Here is a 23,362-nt window from a genome sequence, read left to right as displayed (position 1 = left end):
CTGCTTTACCTCTGAATGCCTGCGACTTCATCTCACTCATTAACATTTGATGGATGGTCGTCTGAAGCAAGGAGTTCTCTATGTATCTTCCACTCGCTCCAGTCCCAAAGCTGGTGCCACTGCTGAAACCGGTACCAGTCCCTCCGCTGCTCCCGTTGGAGGTGCTACCAGAGCTTCCACTGAAACGAGTACCAGCGCTGCCACTGGAGCTGGTTCCAGCTCCTGCAGCACCTCCTGCACCACCGATACCCACAATACCAATGTCGACATCGTTTCGACCACCACCACCACCACCAGTACCAGTACCAGTACCAGCACCAGCAATCGTGATTTGTGTTTTGGAGTCCGAGCCACCTCCTCCTCCGACACCCAGGAGGAGCGTGTTGTCGGTGCCGGTGCCTCCACCTGTGCCTCCACCTGCGCCTCCACCTGCGCCAGTCACATAGGTGTTGATGTCATTGGAGGAACCCGGCTTCCACCCGGTGCGAGCCCCGAAGACCGCGGCCTCATTCTCCAGAGTGTACACTCGTTTCTTGAGCTTCCTTATGTCCTCGGCTGAAAATAGGGAAGATTTCAGCACCAAGATGTCATTTATTATCATTTTGCTCCAAGATTGGATTTCTTTGTGAAGCACTGCTGTGTTGCATTTTTTTTTTACATTCAGTTCAAATCAGTTCAGCCTACGTATAGCACCAAGTCATAACACATAGCTCCCTTTTAAGAAGAAGGGGGAAGAAAACCATAAATAGCTGCCTGTTATTGTACAAAATTCAAAACCTAATATTACAACCGTACGCTTTACTGTGCTTTGCTGCTATTTTAATTTTATTGGACTTCATTTGTGTATCATCATGAAGTGATTCATGACTGTGAAGTGGAAGTTGCCTTCTTCACCCAAAAATAAAATCCAAAACCAACAACCAGAAGTCACCTAATTAGTAAATAAAGTCCAACTGTGTATAATTTATTTAACAATAATTCAAGCTGTTCTATGAAGGCCTCAGAGGTTTGTGCGAGAACATCAGAGAAGATAGAACATCAATAAGAGCAAGGATAACTTAGTCATGCACTCCACAAGCAAATGCTAAACCCCTCAGACCTGACGCCTCCGGCAGGAGCGCCGCCCTAAACGTGCAGCCAGAACTGCAATGAAATGGTTCAGATCAGAGCGTGCTTATGAGTCACAACGGCCCAAAGTCCAGAAACTTGCCTCCAAGCACCCCCATGATTCATCAAAACGTGCTATCAAAAAGTCATCATCTAAAGCTACTGAGAAAGCTACAATAAAATATAAAGCTATGATAAGATCGGAATACAATATTCATCTAGTGGATGCCCTCCCAGGAAGGGAACACATGAGCATTTCTGATATTATTTAATACAATCTTGTTAGTTTTGCAGGTGGAGCTAATGCTCGGGCCTCTGTTTTTTGTAGGGGAAAGTTGTTTTTAAAATAAATATAGTGAGAACTGACAACATGATGTCACCAATAATGTGAGAGAGGGCTGCAAGACGTTCTAAAAATCACACGTCGACGACACGATGACGATTTTGGTTGCTATATATCCACATTTTCTTCGTTCCCGACTTTCTGATTAAGATTACGATGCTTCTGACTCTCTCTTACAGTGGGACTGCAGCCAACATGCTGCATTGTTTTTTTGTCATGCAGGGTGGAAATTTCTTAGATTTGGAATATATTAGTCAACAAATATTCCATTTGCATACCATAACAGTCCTTTGAAAACAAATTATTGCACACACTGATATGGCAATAGGAACATATATTTGCAAAATACTGTGCAGCTCTACTGTGCTCTATAATTTTTGAGAAATTTGATGAGCTTCTTTGCACACGAAACCTTAATGGCAGGAAAAGAAAGAAAAGAAAGAGAAAAGAAACCTTTAGCTTCTATTTTGATAATTTCTCAAAATAAAACAGCCAGGGTTTTTTTTTTTTTTCAGGTTCTGCTGCAGCTGAAGCGGCTGGAAAAGGGATCTCGTCCTAAAATGTCAACGAGCTAATGGGTTATAACCTTCCTCCTATCAAATTCTAAAATGTCAATGTTTGATTTGTTGACACCATATGAGAATCAGAAATGTATTAAATGTGATTGCATGTTTTATGTATACATAACTTAGTCAGTTGAATAATTTGACAATTATGATCAATTAAAAACATGCTGTTTTTTCTGGCAGACTCGATGAAAACTGTGACAATCTTTGGCACTAGTTGTCCTCTACATACCGCAAACCAAACTTGGCTTTAAAGGTGAAATGACAGCTATGAAACCTAAACTATGTGAACGTTAAGCAATCTTTCACAGAAAGCGTAACAGATTCCAAGTGGAAAGATCTGATCAACATTGTTGAGAGAGAGGCTGTAAACTGTCTGCTTCCAAGTAGTTTAACAAGATACTTTATTATATGAGTCTTTTTATCCAATTTTCATCAGTATAGAACCAGATTATTGACTCTTTCACTGCACAGACAACAGACCCTATACGTTGAGCGATGTGATGTCATCAAGCAACAATTTCCAAAGCTGCTTCACGGACAATGAATGCCAGACCTCATGAGCGCGAGGGAGCCGAGCAGAGATCAGGTTTCCAGGAAAGGGCCCACGTGTACTTTCTCACAGAGCTGTGAAATAATGCTCCCCAGATTGTAAAACGCTTTTACTGCGGCAAGACAGATAACTCTCTGACAACTTCTGGGGCCAAGGCTCCACATTCAGGATGACTATCTTTGGGGAGATGTTTATTTTCCCCTTTGATTCAGTTAATGCCGCGGTGTAAGCCGATCTTACCCAGTGCAATGAGGCCAAACAGGAGCCCGAGCAGGAGCAGGGAGAGGAGGAGCAAACCCAGCAGCCACTTCCACCAGGAGCAGCAGGAGTCGGAGCAGCAGCAGAATCCACCTCCTCCAAAGACGCCGCTGTCCCTGTGGATCTCTGAAAACAAAGAGTTCAATCCCCGCTTTAAAACACTGAAGAATTCACCATCAGCAGTCATTTGATTCTATCAAAATCACATTTTTCCTTATTATTTCTAAAATATCACAAATAGAAAAGGAATGCCAAAGAATACTTCAATTCAGCTCATGATAATACTGCAAGTAAAGCCTTTAGTGAGGTTTATTTAAGAGTAAGACATTGGCTATGTTGGGATGGTTCACAATTTTCACTAGAAAAATCCTGTAAATTTAACTTTCATACTATAAACACCTCAAACCTTTAAAGTGTTTGCCACGGAACAATGCTTAACGGTGCTGAAAACATACCTGCATAGGTTGCCTTGTCTTTCATCAGGACTCCAGATGATCCGTCTGATGGAGAAGCAGTTCAATCTCACCCATTTGCATTGAAAACTTGAATATTTCTGACAACATATGCATCATTTCTGCTCACAGTACGAGTTGCCTGTCTCTGTTTTCAGAGTGCCCGAATCAATGTAGCTGGAAATAAGCTTCTCCTTCTTCATTGAGTCTCCTGACAGTGAACCTGTAAAGAGGATAATGTGAGTCAATAACGCATGGGTTTCATTTTGCACAATTGCAATCATGCCAATGAGTGTAGGTGCCCCCTTGCTTTATGGAAAGACCAAAATACTATTTTATTGCTAGAAATAGACAATTTTCCCCCGATCTTTCGCTAATTAATTTGCAAACTTGATGACCGTCACTTAATGGAAAATGTGCAAAACCCCGTTTTAAGTTTTGGTCGTCACTTAAAGATCAACAGTTTTTACATGAATGATGTCCCTGGTAAGCCCTTCTGAAGTTGTTCTGATGCTGAAACTCTGTCAAAAATGCTCATTTTTGTGTTTTTACAAATAAATCAAAGGTTTCATACATTTTAAATGTTATCTTGAAGAATTATTGTAAAATAATCCTGTTCAGGTTTGACCAATCAGTATGTTCAGTATTTTGAGCTAGACGTGTCCAGATGTCTCATTACGTGGGCCAAAATTGTCAAGTTAAAAGTACTTGAGGGTCAAAAGAATGCAATAAAAACTTTTACATTTACCTCACCCGCACAATATAAGCATGCAATATTCACTGGCTCTATAGAGGATCTATCTATCTATCTATCTATCTATCTATCTATCTATCTATCTATCTATCTATCTATCTATCTATCTATCTATCTATCTATGAAAATAATATATGTATATATATATATGCATATATATACATATATTATTTTCATAGAGAGATATAGAGTATATATCTATATAGATATAGATATATATCTATAGATATCTATCTATCTATCTATCTATATATATCTATATATATATATATATATATATATATATATATATATATATATATATATATATATATATATATATATATATATATATATATATAGCTTTTACTTTTAATTATGTTTGCTTTGGTCCTCTGTAGTTCCCAGCTCGAATGTGTGGGATAATGGATTTAAATTAAGTGGACTGACTCCTGTCAAGACATGAGAAATCCCCTTTTTCCAGGAGGGGGCAGTCAGCTCACCACTCACCTCCTCCTACATGAGTGCTGCTGGTGGTGGTGGTAAACTGCTTGCCGCTGTCTTTTGCCAAAATGAGCTTTTCTCCTTCCCTCCTGGCTGGAGCGTTCTCCTTTTCAGAAACCATATATTTATAGTCTCTCTTATAGACATCGTCAGTTTGGGACCTTGTGGCTGAACACATACGGAGGGCATTTCTGTTAGATTAATCACTCATCTCTTTTATATTTTTTTTTATCCAATACAAAAAAAGACAACCTTTTCCTGAACCTTTTTCAGGCCTACCTGTAGAGACCCCTGAGCTAATGGCAGCGCCGCCGTTGGACACGTTCTTCTGAGGGCCATACCCTGTGAAATCAAGCACACGCTCTAAATAAAAGTGCCGTTTGGGTTTATTATAGCACGACAGCTATTTGATACTGCCCGACATGGAGGCATACCTCCCAGGTTGGCGGTGCCGCTGGTGGACAGCACACCGACAGAGGTGGGAGCCAGGTTATTCTGAAAGCCGTAAACTGTAAACAGAGACGCAGACATCTGATCGGCAAATTATGAAACCACTCAGGAACGACACACTTGATCAAAGACTTTTGCAGTTTAGTTGCTTCTGAAAGCAACTCTGGCCTTTGTTTGGCTCCTACTGTGATTGATATGAATTTTTTTGTGTGCATTTGTTTGTACTAGTTTATGTAAAATTGTGATTTAGTCCACATATACCCGCAGATTACTTTAGGCCACATGTGTCAAACTCAAGGCCCGCGGGCCGAATCCGGCCTGTCGAGGCAATTTCTCCGGCCCTCAAGAGCCAAAAAAGGGCATATCATGTAATAAAGTAGAGGCATATGTCCTTTTAATTTGTAAAATGGCTAAAACTGTGCCTCCTGTAGCCAAAGTTTTATTGTGTAGTAACAGCCTCCTGCCACTAGTTTTTCCACAACACATTAAAACAACCCAGAAATGTCCAAAAAGAGAAAAAAAGTGATGCAGAATGATGAGTTTAAAGAATAACTCACCCCAATATCAACCTTTTTTGCAGATAAACTGTATAAACTGGGACTAAGAGTGCTACGTGTATGTTACTGTGATTTTTTTTTTTTTTTTTTTTTTTACATTTTTATGTCAACTGGGATGAAATTATGAAATCATAAGAGTCATCTATACACACAACTGGCCCTAATAATGACTTCATTATGTGAAAGTGGCCCGATATAGAAATGAGTTTGACTCCCATGCATTAGGCATTACTCTGGTGGGTGATTCTGACCTGAAAGAGATTGCTGTGGGACCGGGCTGAGCGGCGGGGAGCCTCCTGACATGTTATTGGTGCCGACCTGGCCCTGCTGGTAGGTGTAGCTGCTGCTGTTCCCAGCCATGACGGTGGTGGTGGAGGAGGGGGGCAGCGTGGAGGTGGACCAAGTGAACGTAGGAAAGGCTGAATCCAGGGTGTCGTACTGGCCCGATCGCCCGCTGGTGCCGTACTGGCCGGACTTAAAGCCAGTATCATATTGCCCTGATTTCAGGCTCATATCGTATCGGCCTGACCTCAGACCGGTATCGTACTGACCTGAACCCAGGCAGACATCGTACTGGCTTGACTTCAGCCCGGTGTCGTACTGACCGGCACTCAGGCTAACGTCATACAGGCTGGATTTGACTCCAGTGTCACAGTGGCAGGACTTTACTGTGACAACAGGCTGGCCTGTTTGGACGCCGGTGTCACGCTGCCTGGATGTCAGTCTGCTGTCGTAGAGGCCGGACACGTCGATGGTGTGGAAGCCGTTTGTTTGAACGGGTTCAAACAGAGTTGTAGCTGTAAGGGGAAAGAAAAAAAATAGATAGATCAGAGACCATTATCTATGATGTGTCCACTATCGTATTGTTATCAGAGCAAAGTATATGTTTTTATTTAAGACTAAACACCTGTGGACGATCATTTAGTCACACTAACTGTACCTTTGACACACGTTTGAAATAGCTGAAGCACTTTCTTAATTTTGCTTTCGAACCCTAAAATGTTGCAAAGCTTTATTCCAAAGATGACCAAATCAGGACAAAAAACATTTCTCAGAATCAAAGATGCGCCAATAAACTGACCAGGGACTGGACAATTTCCCTTTGTAACCTTTGAAAGGTTGAAAATCTGAATTTTCCTTCCCTGTTCAATAAATGCATCAACACCTAGAAGCAGAATCATTTTTAAATCTATGAAGAGCAGAACGTAAGTTTATGCAGTCTGATAAGTCAGCTAAAGCTTAAAGGAATGTGCTTTGAAGCAGAAAAAAAGGATAATCTTGTTATGATATAATTTTCTTAGGGATTAACAACTACTGCCGCTATCCTGGAGTTCCTAACACAATTTGTTGTCCCTTTTATGTGTTGTAGAGAGAGAAAAAAAATAGATTAAGTCAAAATCAGAAGCTGCAGGTCAGACCTCAAAAATCATTGTCCGCCAGAAAAAAAACGCTAGATTCGTGCATCTCTATTTAAAATTGACAATACTTCCTTCGTAACCATAAAGTACACATAGAACAACTTTAAATAAACGTTGCTGCATATGCCATTTATCTTTTAAAGAATTATCCAGTCACTCATTCAATGCTAAAATTATTTGCTTACCTTTCTGCCGTGCAATCAAACAAACCAATAAAAAGAAAGGTTCAGTGAGCTTATTCATAATTAAACTAATTACCTCTTTGAGTTTACTGTAACATTTTCTCTTAAATGCCACACATTTGCAAATGTACGGGAAAAGAAAATAACTGAATATGTTTACATTGAATACAAATGTTACTTGTCAGTTGCTTCAAAATAACTTCATTTTATAATGTGTTTAGCAAACTGCTAGGCTAAATTACCTTTCCAAAAGTCGTGTTTTTACATCGCACAGGGATAAGCATACCCCGGACTTTAAAGAACAAGATGCTTAGCAGTGGCAGAGGGACAAATAGGAGTCTAGATTAAACCATCTGAGTCAGAGACAAAGTGTCTATGAATGTGCAGCACATGCATATTTGCAGCTCTAGTAACAGAATATACCCGACTGCGTGGCCACTGAGACGGTCTTGGTCTCCACGCCGGCCTTTTTAGGCACTGGCAGGGTGATGGAGGCGCTGGAGGAGCGGGTGGGACTGACGCTGCTGGAGCGTCCCTTCAGCAGCTTCTTCACGTCTTCCAGCTCGGCCCCTGAGAGACCACAGCCAAACAAACAGCGCTGTAAAAACTCCCCTCAAAATCCTAACCTGTGTCAGTAGAAACCTCACATCTGAAACTCTTTTGGCCATAAAAGCTTATTTTGTTAATATATACAGTTTTTTTTTTACTATCAAGAATATTTTTTTTTTATTCTTTTATTAAGAATACGTCTAGATAGTCAAAATAAATAAATGTGTGAATAAAAAAATCCTTTAGGGACTAATCTGCCTGCGTGGATGTCACATGGTCAAAGGCTGAAGAGCAAAACGTGTTTAGTCAGTTGGACGTTTCTGTTTAGGGGTGTAATTACTTTTTTTGCTAGTGGTTTAGACACTAACAGCTCTAAGTTGAGTTATTTTTAGTCGACAGCAAATTTACACTGTTATGCAAGCTGTACACAGACTACTTTACATTGTGTCAAAGTGTCATATCTTCAGTGTTGTCCCATGAAAAGATTTTGAAATAATACTGATAAAATGTGGGGGGGTGCTCACTTTTGTGAGATACTGCAGCTTCAGGTGAAACCTGTTCAACCAAGCTAGGTTTCTTTCACAGTTAGCTGTTTCATTTACGAAAGAAAACCACACTTCAAAAATATGTAAACTAGAAATATACGACAAAAAGTGTTAATAGTCACTTTTTAAGTAATTAAGATTCCTAATATTATAACCATTTTTGATAATCCTGTAGGATATTTACCTTCTTTTTGAGTCGAAGCCTCTGTGTTAGAAAGCGGGAGTTAGCTTGTTTGTTTTTATATGCATTTCTTTTTGTGCAGGTGAAGTGAAATGTTATATTTAAGAGATACTTATGAAAAAAAAGGGAATTATTACAGAATGAGAGTTGTAGTATAAAACATTTCTGTGTTTTTGTGTATTCAGTAAAACTGGTTTTCAAGGCTACACGTATCCCAACATGTGGCGAATCACAGAAAATCTACCAAATTCTTTTTTTATACGTTCTGCTTTTCGCTTTTATGATCGTTTTGCCATGCTGTTTAACTTAAGGGAAAACACTTCATCCCCCACAATGGAAAAGTAAGAGACCTATTTTAAGAGGGTAAAGGTGGCACTGAATGATTGTTATATAATAGTGATTAAACAACCGTAGTTACTGACATTAATCAACAGGGGGCGCAATAAGCAGAGCTTTTGCTCTCCGTTTTGCTCCAAGATCAGGAGTGACTCATGTGTGCCATTCTTGCCACCGTGATCGGGCCCTTTTACTTTTCCCCATGCTGTCTCGGTGTCCTAACTATTTCAGACTCGCGCCTAATGTTTTTCTTCAGCAGCCCAACCGCACATGTGCAACCAATAGACATTTCAAGGCATACCATTGTTGGAATGGGACTTAGATATGCAGAGTTTTTGGGCCAAAACGTTTGACAGCGACAAAAACAACAATCCCACAGGAGAAATCATTTAACGTCAATGTGCTTCTTTGAAGGGACTCTCAGGAAAGTTTTTTTTTTTTGTGCTTCATGAAGAATTGCATAACAACTGCCAAAGGATCAGTGTCTCCAGTGGTCTTACATCTTCCGGCAGATGGGGAGGCACTTTGTAATCTGGCTCTGATCTCACTCTCTGGAAAGAACAAAAAAAAAAAAAAAAAACAGAGCACAAAGGACAAAGGAATCTTGATTTAATGAAAAAAGCAAGCCAAGACACTTTAGACAGATGGGAACGTAAATAATGATGTGTAAAAACTATTGAAAACCTCTGCTTTCGCTCCTCCCTCTGGTAGCACTGGAGCCTAGGAAAGGAAAAATGAAAGGAAACATCAAGAACACATCTGTAGGCCCAACATGTGATGCTATTGTGCAGCCAATAAAGTATTCAAGCCTATGCTCTATTCTCCCTTACAGTAGTTCCCATAGTCTTTGCGTGGAAATTCTGGGGAGGAGTTACCGCTGGAACTCCCTGAAAGCAAAACATAGATGGTGAATAGACACAAAAACAGTCACTGCCCCCCACCCCCCACCCCGGGTGGTGCCGGTTTCTCTCCTCTTTCTGTTTTCATGTGAGGCCACCTCTGATGGCAGCCGGTTTGAGCAGGGCCCTACCGTCGTAGCCTCCCGAGCGGCTGGATATGGTCTTCCTCTCCCGGAAACCTGGCGACAGTCCCGCTGATGACCCAGCAGTCTGAGCTCGCCTGGTACCGCCTGACGAGCTGGACCGGGCCTTTGACACGGAGGTCACCAGATAACTGCTTCCACTGCCTCCTCCTCTTCCGCCTCCTGCGCTCCCATAGCCCTCTCCTTCTACGTAGCTCCCACCTCCCTCGCCTCCTCCCGAGGAGTCTCCTCCGAGGTAGATCCCCGAGGAGGAGCTGTAGTTGCTGGTCACACCTATGGAGGCTGGAGAGACAATAATACGATATTATTTGATTAAAATAACAAGAATAAGGGAGTTAGCTGAGGCTAGCAGCAAAGAAGTAACAAAATGCTTCAGTGCTGATTAGTGGGGCTTATATTTAACAAAAACTGCCTTCCTCTATGTTCTTTCATATTATCCTTAATGGACCATAGTTCAGTCATTAAAACCTTTCATAACACACAGGTAACTTGCCAGAATGTCCAAAATGTGAATATTTTACTGATCTCATAGACGTTTGTCTGAATGCCTGTCAGTCTCTAAATCTCATAGTTCTCTCATATCTTGTTTTGCTGATTTAGAAACTAAGAAAAGCGCTTAAATCACCAAAAATGAGTCATAAGTAATAAATATTGATGATTGTGTTCAATTCTGAAACGTAAACCTGTAGCAACATAATATTATATATCCAATGCTGTTGTGGTGACCTTGTTGCTTTCTCGCTCTCCTAAATAATAGGGGTTGTGAAAAATAACAGAATCCCCTTTTAATGGGCTGTGCTTTGTGACATGGCGCGCACATCATCCAAAGTCCACCTGTGATTGGCCGATCATTCCCTCGTGACGTCTCCTCTCCAGGAAGCTGTAGCTGTGGAGGAGCTTTGCTGTTTGCGGTAAGAGACGGGACGCAGAACCAACGAGAACACATGCCTAACAGGGTCGGGGTCAGTAGCAATAAATGTTATTTCCATCATGCGGTATTCTGCATTTGTCTATTCTGTGTAAAGATTTTTGCTTTTTCTTCTACAAATTGCTCTCATGGTTGGTTTGTGTAAAAAATATTTTCCTTCATGCTAACTTTTTTTCTATTTCCGGGGCTCAGGAAGACACGGCGCCACAGGATAAAAAGCTTGGGGATTGCCTTACAGGCCGAATATTGCAATGAGTTGCACATTTTAAGCTCATGGCACTTAGAATATATTAGCCAATAATTATGGTATTCCAAACAGTCGGGTGTTGTCATTACACAATCTGATTTGTTGATGATCCCAACTTATTTTACAGCCCCAGTCGGCATGCCTGGCATAATATGAAACACATTAAATCCCTCCTCCATATTTCATATTATAAAAACCACAGTCAAATGCTTCTATCGCTCTTTTTATTTAATTGATTCCTTTTTTTGGAGCTCATCCGCTGACAACAGCCTCGCTGACCTGAGTGCAAAACCAAACGATTGAGTCAGAGAAGTAACTTTGTCCCTGTTGGTGTTTATTAAATAATGAAGAGAGAATATTTTGGGGGTGCCCAGAAAAAAAAACGTTTTGTAATATAGCCCGCCCAATTTAATTAATGTCTTACTATTAAACCGTAAACTATGTGCATTAGATACAAACAATCGCGTTTGGACGATAGAAAACAAAAATAAGTGTCTTTACAGTAGGAGCAACTTTACAACATAGGAATTATGTTTGGTTCATCAGTTGCATGATCATATTTTATAGGCCAAAGTTGAACGCCTCTTAAAATTAAAATCCTACACTATTGCAAATAGTTCATATGTGGCGTTCGGGTTGTTACGCATTTAATTGGCCCAGCAGCAATGTGCCACAGCTCTCTGTTTGTTTGAGGAGCCGCTGCCTTCACCTCCTCCGCTCTGCCTGGAAGCGCTTTGAGGATTCTCTCTTGCACAAACCCAGAAATCCTCCGCTCTGCTGGGGGTTAAAAATACAACATGCCCAAACTTTGCTAGGAGACAAAGCCACAACTTCCCTCAACCCTAGCCCACCGAGTGGAAAGTTGCCCTCACATGAAGAGAAGTAGGTTCCACCGCTGTTCTGCGTTAAGACATTCTTCTCGAAGCCCAGCCCTCCGGCACCGCTGGACATATTCCTGTGATTTGATCCACTGGTTCCCTCTAGCAACGAGAAGACAAACAGCAAAACAAGAAGGAGCTGTTACTCATCGGCTACTTCCCTTAGAAATTGTTGGGCTGCAGTTATGATCTCCTACTGTTGGTTTACACAACTGACAACAATTTAAAAAGGAAAAAGGAGACTCACTCGGTGGGAGAGAAGTCAGTCTGGTCGTGGAGGTTACGGTTTCTGTCAAAACTGAAAAAAAGACAAACAGTCATCACTGAGAGCATTGTTTTTCATCCACTTCTGGATTCTTTGTTTTATTTTAACGTCTAACGTCTGGTTTCAGTTCATGCAGCAGCAGCTTTCTCAATAGTTTCATCAAAAAAGGCGCCTCTTAACAATAAACATGACAACACACAACTAACAATACTTTATGGATGGATAGCAGGACACAGATGAGAACAATGGCCGTCTTGGTTGATTAGAGTTCATTCTCCTCCAGCACAAAAACACTTTGAGCTTCTTTATATTTTATATATATATATATATATATATATATATATATATATATATATATATATATATATATATATATATGTGTGTGTGTGTGTGTGTGTGTGTGTGTGTGTGTGTGTGTGTGTGTATGTGTGTGTGTATACATAAGAAAACTCCTAAGTTTAATCTTTTTTTCTTTTTTTGACAATTTTTTGTTTTGTTTTTAACAGTGTAAACATGTACATATATCATTATTACTCTCTCATCCTATTCAAATTTTACAATATCTTACAATCCAAACTTTGATCTTCTACATAAATACTCACAGGCTTACTTATTAAATTCAGGCTCATAAACCCTTAATAGATTACAATTATTTAACCAAAAGTAATAAACTTAATTAAAGCTGCTAGCTGCTAGATTTGATGACCTAGTATCATAATAATATAATTTAGCTGTTGCTTCTAGAAAATGGATAAGTGAGAAGACTTTTGTCAATGACTGTGTATGATTTGCTTTGTGAGAAAATCCAGATCGCTCTTTTGTAACCCTCAACAATTGCCTTGTTTAAAGACTACATACTAATATGTCATTTTATCAATAAACTTACTAAAATTATTTTCCCATTTTCTATTTACTGTGATACATATGTAGTTTTTAAATAAGGCAGAATCTCTTAACTTATCTGCCATTCAAACGTACTGTAATGAAAAAGGGTGAAACAGCGGCAATAGTGGCCGAAAGTGGTATTTTTTCAATGTAATTTGATGCAGAAATTGTAGAGAAAAAAACATTTTAAGCTTATAGCTACATAGGCAAAAACTTAAATGTGACCTAATTTAGTCAAACAGGTATGGATTTGCACCAAACCGACAACGTATTTTAGGCTCTGTTAACTAAAGATGTGTGCCCATTTACAAAAAGATTGAGACATGCATGTTGCAGATATAGTGATTTGTTCATATGACAAACTTTTAGTCTGTCAAATGAACAAACCCGCTGCTCGGGCCTAACTAAACTATAACTATAACTAACAGTAAGCCCAGGGCACACAATAATAAAAATGTTTAAGGCTCACATGCCAGCAGGGTGCCCCCAAGAGTGCTCTAAGCCTAAAAAAAAAAGAAATTATCTTGAAACTTCAAGCTTCTAAGTAATTTTATCCAGACTCAGCCATTTAAATTAGCTCTGATGGCAAAAGGGAAAAATATTTAGGATTTAAATGTATTCAGGCTGTAAAAAGAAACAGACAACTGTTGGGATTGTACGGTAAGATATTCAGAAGTAGATAGTTATATGATGATATTATGCTTCTAGATTAGTCATTTCCTATGAGCAGGCTTGTTTGTTAAAACGCTGTACCCCAGACCTGACTGCCAGACCAAATGAGTGTGTCAGAGAAATACCTTTGTCTCTCTATTTATTTATTAAATATTTCAGAGAGAATATTTCTAGGGTTAAAAAAAAAAAAAGTTTTGGGGTGTAGTATTTTTACTTAATGTTTTCCTATTAAACCAAAAACTATGGGGATTAGATGCAATCAATCAAGTTTGGAAGATTTGATAATGCTTAGGGCCCAATAGAATAGAATAGAATAGAAATGTCCTTTGTTGTCCCCCAGTGGAGAAATTCAGGATTGTGACATCAGCAGACAGATTCACAAAAAAGGTAAATATATAAAAGTAAGAATAAGTGACATTACAGTAAGGGAAAATTAACAACATAAGATAAACTACTGCATAGCTATTAAAAATAGCACACAATGTGCAACTGGGTAGAAAGCTAACAAATAAATAATGTACCAAATAATACCTAACCCTATATACAGAAAAACAAATAGCAGCAGGGATAAAAAGCCTAACAGCTGCTGGGAGGAAGGATCTGCGATAACGCTCCTTTGTGCGTTTAGGACGCAGCCGTCAGTCACTGAAGGAGCTCTCCAGATCTGCAAAAAGCTTCATGCACGGGGTGGGACACATTATTTATGAACTCTTGTGCCGGCTCTACTAGGGCTGTAACATTTGTTCTGATCCAAATGTTACATCTCGTGAGTTTCATTTGCAAGTTATTGGATTTTTATTCTTTTTAAAGGTAAACTGTGTAGTTTACCTGATGAGAAAAATCCCAGTGAGCAAACCTTTGTGCCCAGATAAGATGTTTTTTTTGTTTTTTTTTACTTTGTTGACTGTCTCTGCAAGTCAGCATCTGTTTTTACAGGCTAATCATTATTCTTTGAAGATCTGCAACTTCGTTAGAGTCTGTTAGGGTCAAAGTGTATAGGAGGCGTTGTTTGGTTGTCCCTTTCCCCACTACTTTGCTATGACAGCTGGGCCCTGTTTAGTAGAGGCTAAACCGAACTCGTCCTCCAGAATGACTCTAAGAAAGCACTATGGACAAACAACCCCTTCTGTACACTCCTTACTTGTCTGTGTGCATGCTTGCTTGCAGCAAACCAAAATCAGAACTTTGGTTTTAGAACAACTTCATGGCAGGAAATTAAAACGTTTGCAAAAAAAAAAGCACACTGGCGTAGTATAGATTGTGTTACTTATGAGTGCAGAAAATTACTCTGAACACCTTCTTTTCTCAGAAAGCATTTTGATGTCCGGCTTCAGGCTGTTGATCTTAACTGGCTTCTCTTAAAGATAATGTTTTTTTTCCATTTAGATGTCGTCCTCCACGCCTGTCCTCCTGCTCTGCTTCCTTTTAGGGATCTCTGTCTGTTCCAGTGTCGAGGCTAAACCTGATCATTATTCTGCTGCGGTTATCCCTTCACTATATCAAACTGCAGTTTCCGCACAATAAGAGTCCTGACATGCAAACACAAAGACAAAAAAAAAAAGAAAAGATTTTTATAACAATCAGCCAAAGCACATTGTTTTGGCCTTCTCTTTTGTTAAATCGCATTCTAGACTGCAAATTTGCAACGCCTCAAATGTCCGTGTTGTGTTGGCTTTTCCATAATTAACTCAGTAAAGATTGTCAATGAGACTGGAGTCTCAGACCATAAGTCTGAATTTCATTCAGGTTTTTGTTTTTACAGCCTAAGCAGACCAGAGGCCCCTTTTCTGGCTTTGCAACCTGATTGAAACACAGAACTATAGATCAAAGGCAGGTTACTGTAGCACCCAATCATTGAAATGAATCCTAATTTTAGATATCTATTATTATCATATTTCTTTTAAACAGTCAGCACTTTGAAGTTCTCAATAAAAGCTGCATTTAAGTTGACACCGCTGAAAATTTGCCTGATTTAAGTCTCAAAGAATTTTACCTTAGAAGTTATATAGTCTGTCTGCACCCCTTAAATAAACCCTAGAAATACATCAAGTTTGACGCACTTTCCTCAAAACGTGATGCATCAAGTAAATATGTCATTAAAGGTATTTTACACTTTCTTTACAAAGATACAAAATGCTGTTCAGGTGCCACCGTTTTGCATAAAAAACAAAATATTTCTATGACCAAAGCCTGGTTTATCAAACATACTGCAAAAAAAGGGAAATTGAGAAAAGGGGGCAAGGTTTCAAGAATCTTTTTTTTAATTATCTGACAAACCCTTTTAAAAATCTAGAATTTGAAAACTTTTTTTTTCTTCTTATAACAGTTTTTAAAGGGCTAGACCTAGAATATAGCAACTCTACCATTTTGGCTCAGCAGCTTTCTCTGAGACGTGACGTTGACAGTAAAATAAGCAGCAACAGAGGCTGATTACATATTCCCCACAGCTACCATCTAACATACTGTATCACCAGCTCTTGCTGGTCCTGAAAAGGGTCTCGCCATTTTGCATTTAGCTGCAGCTTTTGGAGAAAAAGATCCAGACCACGACTCGAAAACTGAGAGGTGGAAACCAGCAAAGGCATGCATGATGTTAGTCCGGCTTCAAAAAGAGGGAAACAAAACCATCACCAAGGTGAAAAACATTCATCCAAGTTTCGAATGCTCATTTTGAACATTCCCTTTAATTATAAAATGTGTTTTTAAGCTCCTCTTTGGCTCTAGCTGTCATGTTAAACACTGTGCCATAAAATCGAGCATCCTCACCCTTTTCTCCCGAGATCTCCATCTGCCTTGTTAACTCGTCCATCCCATCTTATCTGGTGAGATGATGATAGAAGAAGAAGAAGAAGAAGAAAAGAAAACATTGACCACCATCATGCTTATGCTGTTTAGTCTTTAACTGTGGAAAATAAGATTTCACAAGCTGTTTTGATGAGGAACAAGAAACAGAGCTGTGTTGGTACGAAATGGGGTAAGCTTGTTTATGGAGCTGAATCAAAATTTCATCCAGCCTGAAACGAAAAAAAAAAAAAAAACAAGAAGATTGTCCCCCACATCAGTCGCATGATCACATTTTAAAGACCACAGTCGAATGCCTCTGTGGCTGTTTTTATTTGGACATCGGCCTCCAGCGGTATTAACTGAAACGGGCCCAAAGACACTCCCTCTCTGTGAAGAAACTTTTCCTGCCATGTTTGACTCTCCTCTGAAGGGCGAAAACCACAATAAAGCCACACGGTGGATCACTTTTGTGCCTTTGGAGACTCATACGACAAAGAAACACAAGGAGTTTAGGCGGATCAGTGAACTGCTCTGAAAAGACCATCCTCTGACCACACCCTGGCAGATAAGGGCATTTAACTGCATGTCTAGTTCTCTTTGGGGCACATGATGCTTAAACCCTAACCCATCCAAGTTTTATGGACGTCAAAGGATAAAATGCATTTTTCTCATCTGTTCAGAGAAACAAATACCTCCTGCCATAAATTATCTGTCCATTATCATCTCGTTAAAGCTCCTATAAACTCATCCCGCCTGTTATAGCCTGCAACTGATCTGAGCAGCAATAATTAAGGGCTGATGTCTAATGCCACTGCTTGCTCGGGTCCTCCAGTGTATATTTAGATGGATGTGAATAGCACAGCAAAAGGGGGTGTTCTGTAACAGAAAAATGATCTCCAAAAAAAAAAAAACCCTGGAGGATTTAACTAACAAGCCGTGAAGTGAGGAAGCCAAAGGACAGTTAAAGTTATTCCAACTAACAGCCCGTCACCAAAACTCCCAAAGCGCAGAGATGCAAAAGCAAGGCTATAGGTGCAAAGAAACATACCCAAAAACGTCCAAAACAAATAAGTCTTAGACAAAAAGAAAAAGAAGAAGAAAAAAAAGTAAAAAAAAAAAAAATAGGGAAAGAAAAAACTTCCAGCAGCAATGTTCAAATCCGTACCTTCAAGCGATCTCCTTATAGCAGTCAGCCTCCCCTGAGGACGCGGCGACTTATCCTGTGGAAGAACAATGCGTCAGACTGGAGCTGGCGCGCAGAGAGCGTGCGGAGATGTTCCCCCCGCGAAGTCCTCGCTTCTTTTGTGCCTTTTCGCTCAACTTTCCCAGGCGAGTCAAAACACAGATTTGGGCTCCGGTCCGAGCCGCGCCCATCAGAGCCCCAGCTTTTGGCAGGCAGGTGTGGCAGGGCGGCACAGAAAGCTGAGCGTGTAAAAGAAAAGAAAAAACTGCGCCTGAGGCGGGGGGACAGACATCCAATTAAGTTGTCATATTCTCAGCCCCTGCAGATACAGATTGTACTGAGGCAAAAGAAAGGAGATAAACTCCTCCTCTTCTCGCTACTGACTCGCTGCTGTGGTCGCCAGTTTTCAAACTGGCACAGTTTTTGGGCGGAGGTGGTAAAAAAAAAAAAAGTTTGATCTGGGATTTTTTTTTCTTCCTCTGCTTCTCTGAAAAGAAAAGAAAGGGAGGGAGGGAGTGGGGCTGTTTCAGGTTGTGCTGATCTGCAGTGGGCAGTAAACCCACCCTGCTGCAGCTGGAACACATCTGGTCTCCATATTGGAAGAAGAAGATGAACTTTTGTTCCATATCGGCTTTATATTGCAGCTCATGCGCACGAAGTTGGAGAGTAAACACCAGCGCCGTGGTGCCTGCAAGTACCAAATGTATTCACAATCACAAACCTTATCGTTTTTTAATTGGGCTTAACACAAAGCAGAGCACGTCTTTAAGTTGAATGCTCACTCCTCAAGTCTTGATCGTGCTGAGGTCTGAACTTTGACTGGGCCATTCCAACACAGGACAATGTTTTGATCTATTCCTTTGTCCCTAGTTTAGCCAGAACTAAACTTTGAGGCTGTTCTCCTGTTGGAAGGTGAACCTCCATCTTTTACAGCTTCAAGCAGATTTTCCTGCCGGATGGCAGGCGGTTTTGAAAATGCGTCTCTCCTCCCATCAGATCTGATGAGCTTCCGTCGGCCCGTGCTGAAGAAAAACATCCCACAGCATGATGCTACCACTACCACTAACTTAAATAACTTCATGAGACATTACGCCTCTAAAAAAAAAAAACAAAAAAAAAAAAAAACGTGCAGTCACATCAGCAGATGTTTTTCCTCCTCCCTCATGCATGTGCACAACACTGGTGTCAGTTCAACTTGTCGCCAGAGGGGGCAGACGTCTGCAGAAATCCTGGAACTTAGGCTATGCTCCTTTAAATCAATAGCTTATCTGAAACACTTTTTTTAATCACAATACCTAAAGTGTTTTGGGGCAAATCATAGAATAAGCTGTTTGGTACTGTCCTGGAGGAGTTGACATAAGTTTTTTTGTGAACGCAGCCCATATAATCAACTCTGCTGCTCAACCCACAAATGCATTTTCCTTACAAATCAGGCACCATTTAAAGGGAAATAAACAACCTCCCCAACAATAACATGTATTGGCAAGAAGGATTCTTGGAGGAAGAAAAAAAAAACACCAACACAAACCTCCTTACGTTTTGTGTTAAGTTACGACACATTTGCAGAAAAATGTAAAAGAAATCACAAAAAAGATTTTGTTCATACTTTTTCTTTTCTTTTTTTAGAGTAATACTTCTGCTTTCAGCTAACTTTAGCTGGATCGAGATAAAGGGGAAATGAATAACTGGCACATAACACATAACTCCCCCACTTAGACGTATGATGTTGTGAGAAAGTTGACAAGATAGCTGAGATCCTGGGTTTTCAGACATTGGTTTCAGTGAATCTCCACATTGTATGATGGATAAGACAATATATATACAGTATATATATATATATATATATATATATATATATATATATATATATATATATATATATATATATATATATATATATATATATGCAGATTTTGAGTAATTATACAACCTTAGAGGGTTGTTCAAATTACATTCACTCCTCAGTTGACCACAAGGCAATCGTTGCCCCTTGACTCACTTTTGTGGTGTCTGAGCAAAGAGGGCTGAAAACAAGTTCATGTCACCCTTTACAGATTTTCTTTGCCAAAAAATGTATCCTCCTTTCATTGCACAATTATTACCTACTAATATTCCAGCAAAACCCATGGAAGTGGTTGCAACGTGGCAATACGTGGACAAGTTCAAGGGATGTGAATACTTCTTCAGAGCACGGTCGCTTTAACTGGGAGCCATTTGTTGTCGCTGCCTTCATAAGAACTGCCTTCCTGTTTACAGCTCTGATACTTTTCATGTGACAATTACGATGTTCTTCAGAGGCTGCTTCTCGCCGCATGTGCGCTCCCAAATGAGAGGACGCCGGAGCTGTTTTTAACTCCATAATCAGGATACAAATTCCCAATCTGCTCATTTACATTTATGCCATTCGGCACCAAATTAGATGCTTTTATTCCTCCAGCGGCGGCCACAAGCGTCTGCAGGTTCCCCTCACCCACCACGCCCAGCGAAGACATCCACCCACCGTGCATGACTCAGAGCGAGTAAGACTCTAATCTGCTCAAATGAGGGAAAACAAATGGCCCCATGGAGGGGAGTAGCTGTGCTCACATCCATGTGTGAGTTTGGACAATGCCAGATCCCTTAGCAGAAAGCAAAAAAATTCCAGGATGGTGGGAAAAAAAATGGAGCTGACGAGGCAGTGACTCCTTTTTTCACATAAACTCTTTTCTGTGTTAAAGACCCTCTGAGGACAAGCCTTCAGTGTTTTTTGTAGAGCACAGCAGCAGTAGTTTCCAGGCATTCAACAAAAGAGCTAAACTTGGATAATCCATCATAATGTGACTTTATTTATTGTCACCCAAGTGGTACAATAACCCCTTTTATTTTATTTTTATGTGAACTTGGCACTTATGAGTGTTATGCATGTTTTGGTTATAAAGAAATCCGTGTGGTAGTCACTCTTATTTGTCTTATTTAGTTGACAAAAAAGCAAAAATCATTTTATGATGAGAGGAATTTTGGACCTTTTTATTTCTCTTGAGAGAGTGCGATGTCGTCTAAGTTTTCCAGGATGTTACACTTTGCCCTGAGCCGAAGTTCAAAACCTCTCTACTGTAATAAAGACATTCCAGTTGGGCACTGGACACTTGGCTCGGAGAAAGTGCAGGCCTGTTCCAGAGAGATAACCTTTTTTAAGCTACAGCTATTTCCATATCTTCTTGAGACAAAACAGTCGCTAAATCTGACTTAAAAAAACAAACTTAAATATCCTGTTACTTAGGTCAGAGAACTGTCTTTGGTGTTCATGTCTATGTAAAACAAATAAACATCTTAAAACGGCTAATCAATTATAATTCAGAATTATAAGACATGTGACCCTATGAAACATAAGCAAATCATATTAGTCATTTCTTCTTTCTTATTTAAAGAAGTAATTACTAATTTAAAATGACTCTAAGAAATGTTAACATGGTTCGTTTAAAAGTAATTTTGGAGCACAAGAACGCCGTTGTAGACCTGCTTTATGTGGATCCTGTGTCTGATGGACTATTGTTGTAAATAGGGTATTCATCATTGTCTGTGTAATAAAATACCTTCAGGGATTATCACATTTGTAACATGTGCAGGATATGTAGATACACTCTATGAGGCAAAACAAATGATCTTTCCTCCTTTACCCAAAAAGTGTTTCGCTGTTTGAAACACAGTTTTGCTTTTGGGTAATAAAAATAAAGGAATACTGAGTTTGAGGGATTTAATAGATTTTATCACAACATTTGCAAAATACAAGCAAGTTTGAATCTATTGCTCAGTGTAATCACATTATTCTCTAACCCTGAAAAATAGACTTATTCTAGGACTAAAACAAAAAAAACAAAAAATTAGGGTTTGCATTTGCCCAGCTGGCGCGGCAATCAACAGGATGAATGTCAAACAACAATTTCAAAACCACCTTTAGTTCAGATTTAAAGCTCCTTTTCACAGCTGAACTTCCCCATCTATCAAGAGAAAAAGGAAACATACGAAGCACCCCGCTATTTGCAGAGGAGCTCCTCGCTGGCAGGAACCTTTAGTCATTTATTTGATGACACCTGTGCTTTTTTCATCAATGGCACGTCAACATGTCTGCTGTGAAAAAAAGGATCGGTTACACCAAACTCCAAATAGCCTAAAACGTTTCCGGCTCGCCGCGTCCGTGTTTTCCTAAAAGGTGCACCACAGTCAATGTCTCCATCCATGGCGGCGGCTGGCTGGTCAGGTGACGTGTTGCTGTTACCTGCTGCCAATCTTCACCTCTTCACATCGCCGCTCCTCTCGAGCCGGGAGCACAAGAAAGTGTTAACAGCTGAGTCACCTCCAATTACAGGGAGATCTTATAAGCAGACAATGGGGCACGTTGACTGGAAATCAAAAGTAACCCAAAACACAAAACAGATTTTCAGCCAAACAGAGACAGAGTGGGTCTGAAAGGTTTGGCATAAAAACTGGATCTTCTTTCTCCCAACATTAAATTTAACTTAAAGTTTCCCAACGCTAAGCTATATAAACATTAACAGGAGTTAATGGCTTGCGCAAACATAGCCTAAGTATGTACTTAGAAGTGGCCAATTGCGTGTTTGTTGAAAGATTTCTCTCACACAGTGTCTGGCATCTAGATTCTATAAACTCACACCAGTTGCTTCATGCATCTGGCTGGGGAGCAAGCAAAGTGTTTAACACTCTACGTGTTATTAAAAAAAAACGAGCACAGCACAAGGCTCTTGACTAACGCATAGTAATTATTTCCAACCCTCAGCTCTGCAAGATTCATCCATATAAAAAGTAAAAAAAAAAAAAAAAAAGAAAAAATCCCCATTTCCTCAGGGTGTGTAATATCACATTTCCAAGTACGGTACACACAATCAAGCCCGGGCAGCCCCTTGTTTAACATTTTCACACTCTTCGTGGCAACAGAGACACAAAAAGTGAGTTCCCAGTGCAAGTGTGAAAAGACTTCTGGATTACTTTTACAGAAGTGTATAAATAGGTCTCTTAAAGGACATGAATCAGCGAACGAGAAGAGGACAATCACAAAGTGACTCAGCCCCTAGCAACAAGGGCGAACAAGTTCCAGACATGTCCGCAAGCCCAGATAAATCACTTATGCTCAGAGGCTGGCTTAGCTGCCATAGATGCTGTGTTTGTTCGTCAGGAACAGGTCTGTTTAACGGTGTCCTCACGTTTAAACATAACCGGGATCTGCTGTGGCATTCAGTAACCGTTTATTGATTTTAGCTGAACTGCAGCGCAGAAGCCACAAGTAAATGAAAGCTTACACTAATAATAATTGATTTATTTTCATTATACAAGTCCCACAAATCTTGTTTAAATGTTTATTCACGTAACAAGACCTTTTACATTTTATGAACTTTTCAACATGAAAAAAACTCAATTCAGTTTATTTATAAGGTACAGAAAATATATAGTCAACATAAATGACCATAAGTACCTTTCTAAAGGCTAACTCTTCAGGTTTAGATCAAGTTGATTAAAATTAGACTAACTTATTCTGTTTAAAGATCAGTCATGTTTTTGTTTGTTTGTTTTAAACACGTCTTTTATTAGCCGTGAATGTGTTCCTAAAATACAGACAGAGCATAACTTCCCAACTAATAACTCATGACACAAAATCTTTTTTCTTTTTTTTTACCCCTTTAAATGTTTCACACTGTTCAACACCCCTGTTAATATGATGAATTGGTTGAATAGTGCCACCAAATATCTGT

At 39.8% G+C, this 23,362-nt stretch overlaps 1 protein-coding gene across 2 annotated transcripts in view; it reads right to left on the bottom strand.

Annotated features, from left to right (window-relative positions):
• The window catches only part of col17a1b (collagen, type XVII, alpha 1b), a 46,874-nt gene extending 28,874 nt beyond the window's left edge, over positions 1-18,000 (bottom strand). The window contains exons 1-17 of one of the 2 annotated variants that reach the window (XM_012882701.3): positions 17,601-18,000; positions 16,418-16,470; positions 12,077-12,127; positions 11,824-11,931; positions 9,765-10,058; positions 9,565-9,621; positions 9,419-9,454; positions 9,235-9,285; positions 7,547-7,693; positions 5,775-6,320; positions 4,951-5,025; positions 4,796-4,858; positions 4,523-4,684; positions 3,410-3,502; positions 3,283-3,327; positions 2,810-2,953; positions 10-555 (exon numbers count right to left, since the gene is read on the bottom strand). In XM_012882701.3, the coding sequence (XP_012738155.2) occupies positions 10-555; positions 2,810-2,953; positions 3,283-3,327; positions 3,410-3,502; positions 4,523-4,684; positions 4,796-4,858; positions 4,951-5,025; positions 5,775-6,320; positions 7,547-7,693; positions 9,235-9,285; positions 9,419-9,454; positions 9,565-9,621; positions 9,765-10,058; positions 11,824-11,931; positions 12,077-12,127; positions 16,418-16,460 (2,461 nt within the window). In that variant the 5' untranslated portion in view covers positions 16,461-16,470; positions 17,601-18,000. The remainder of the gene's footprint in view (positions 1-9; positions 556-2,809; positions 2,954-3,282; positions 3,328-3,409; positions 3,503-4,522; positions 4,685-4,795; positions 4,859-4,950; positions 5,026-5,774; positions 6,321-7,546; positions 7,694-9,234; positions 9,286-9,418; positions 9,455-9,564; positions 9,622-9,764; positions 10,059-11,823; positions 11,932-12,076; positions 12,128-16,417; positions 16,471-17,600) is intronic. The other variant, XM_021308699.2, reaches the window with a different exon arrangement.
• Between the last annotated feature and the right edge of the window lie 5,362 nt (positions 18,001-23,362).

This window comes from Fundulus heteroclitus, chromosome 22 (assembly GCF_011125445.2).
Source record: "Fundulus heteroclitus isolate FHET01 chromosome 22, MU-UCD_Fhet_4.1, whole genome shotgun sequence".
NCBI lineage: Eukaryota > Metazoa > Chordata > Actinopteri > Cyprinodontiformes > Fundulidae > Fundulus > Fundulus heteroclitus.
This window is presented reverse-complemented; position numbering and strand designations above follow the sequence as displayed.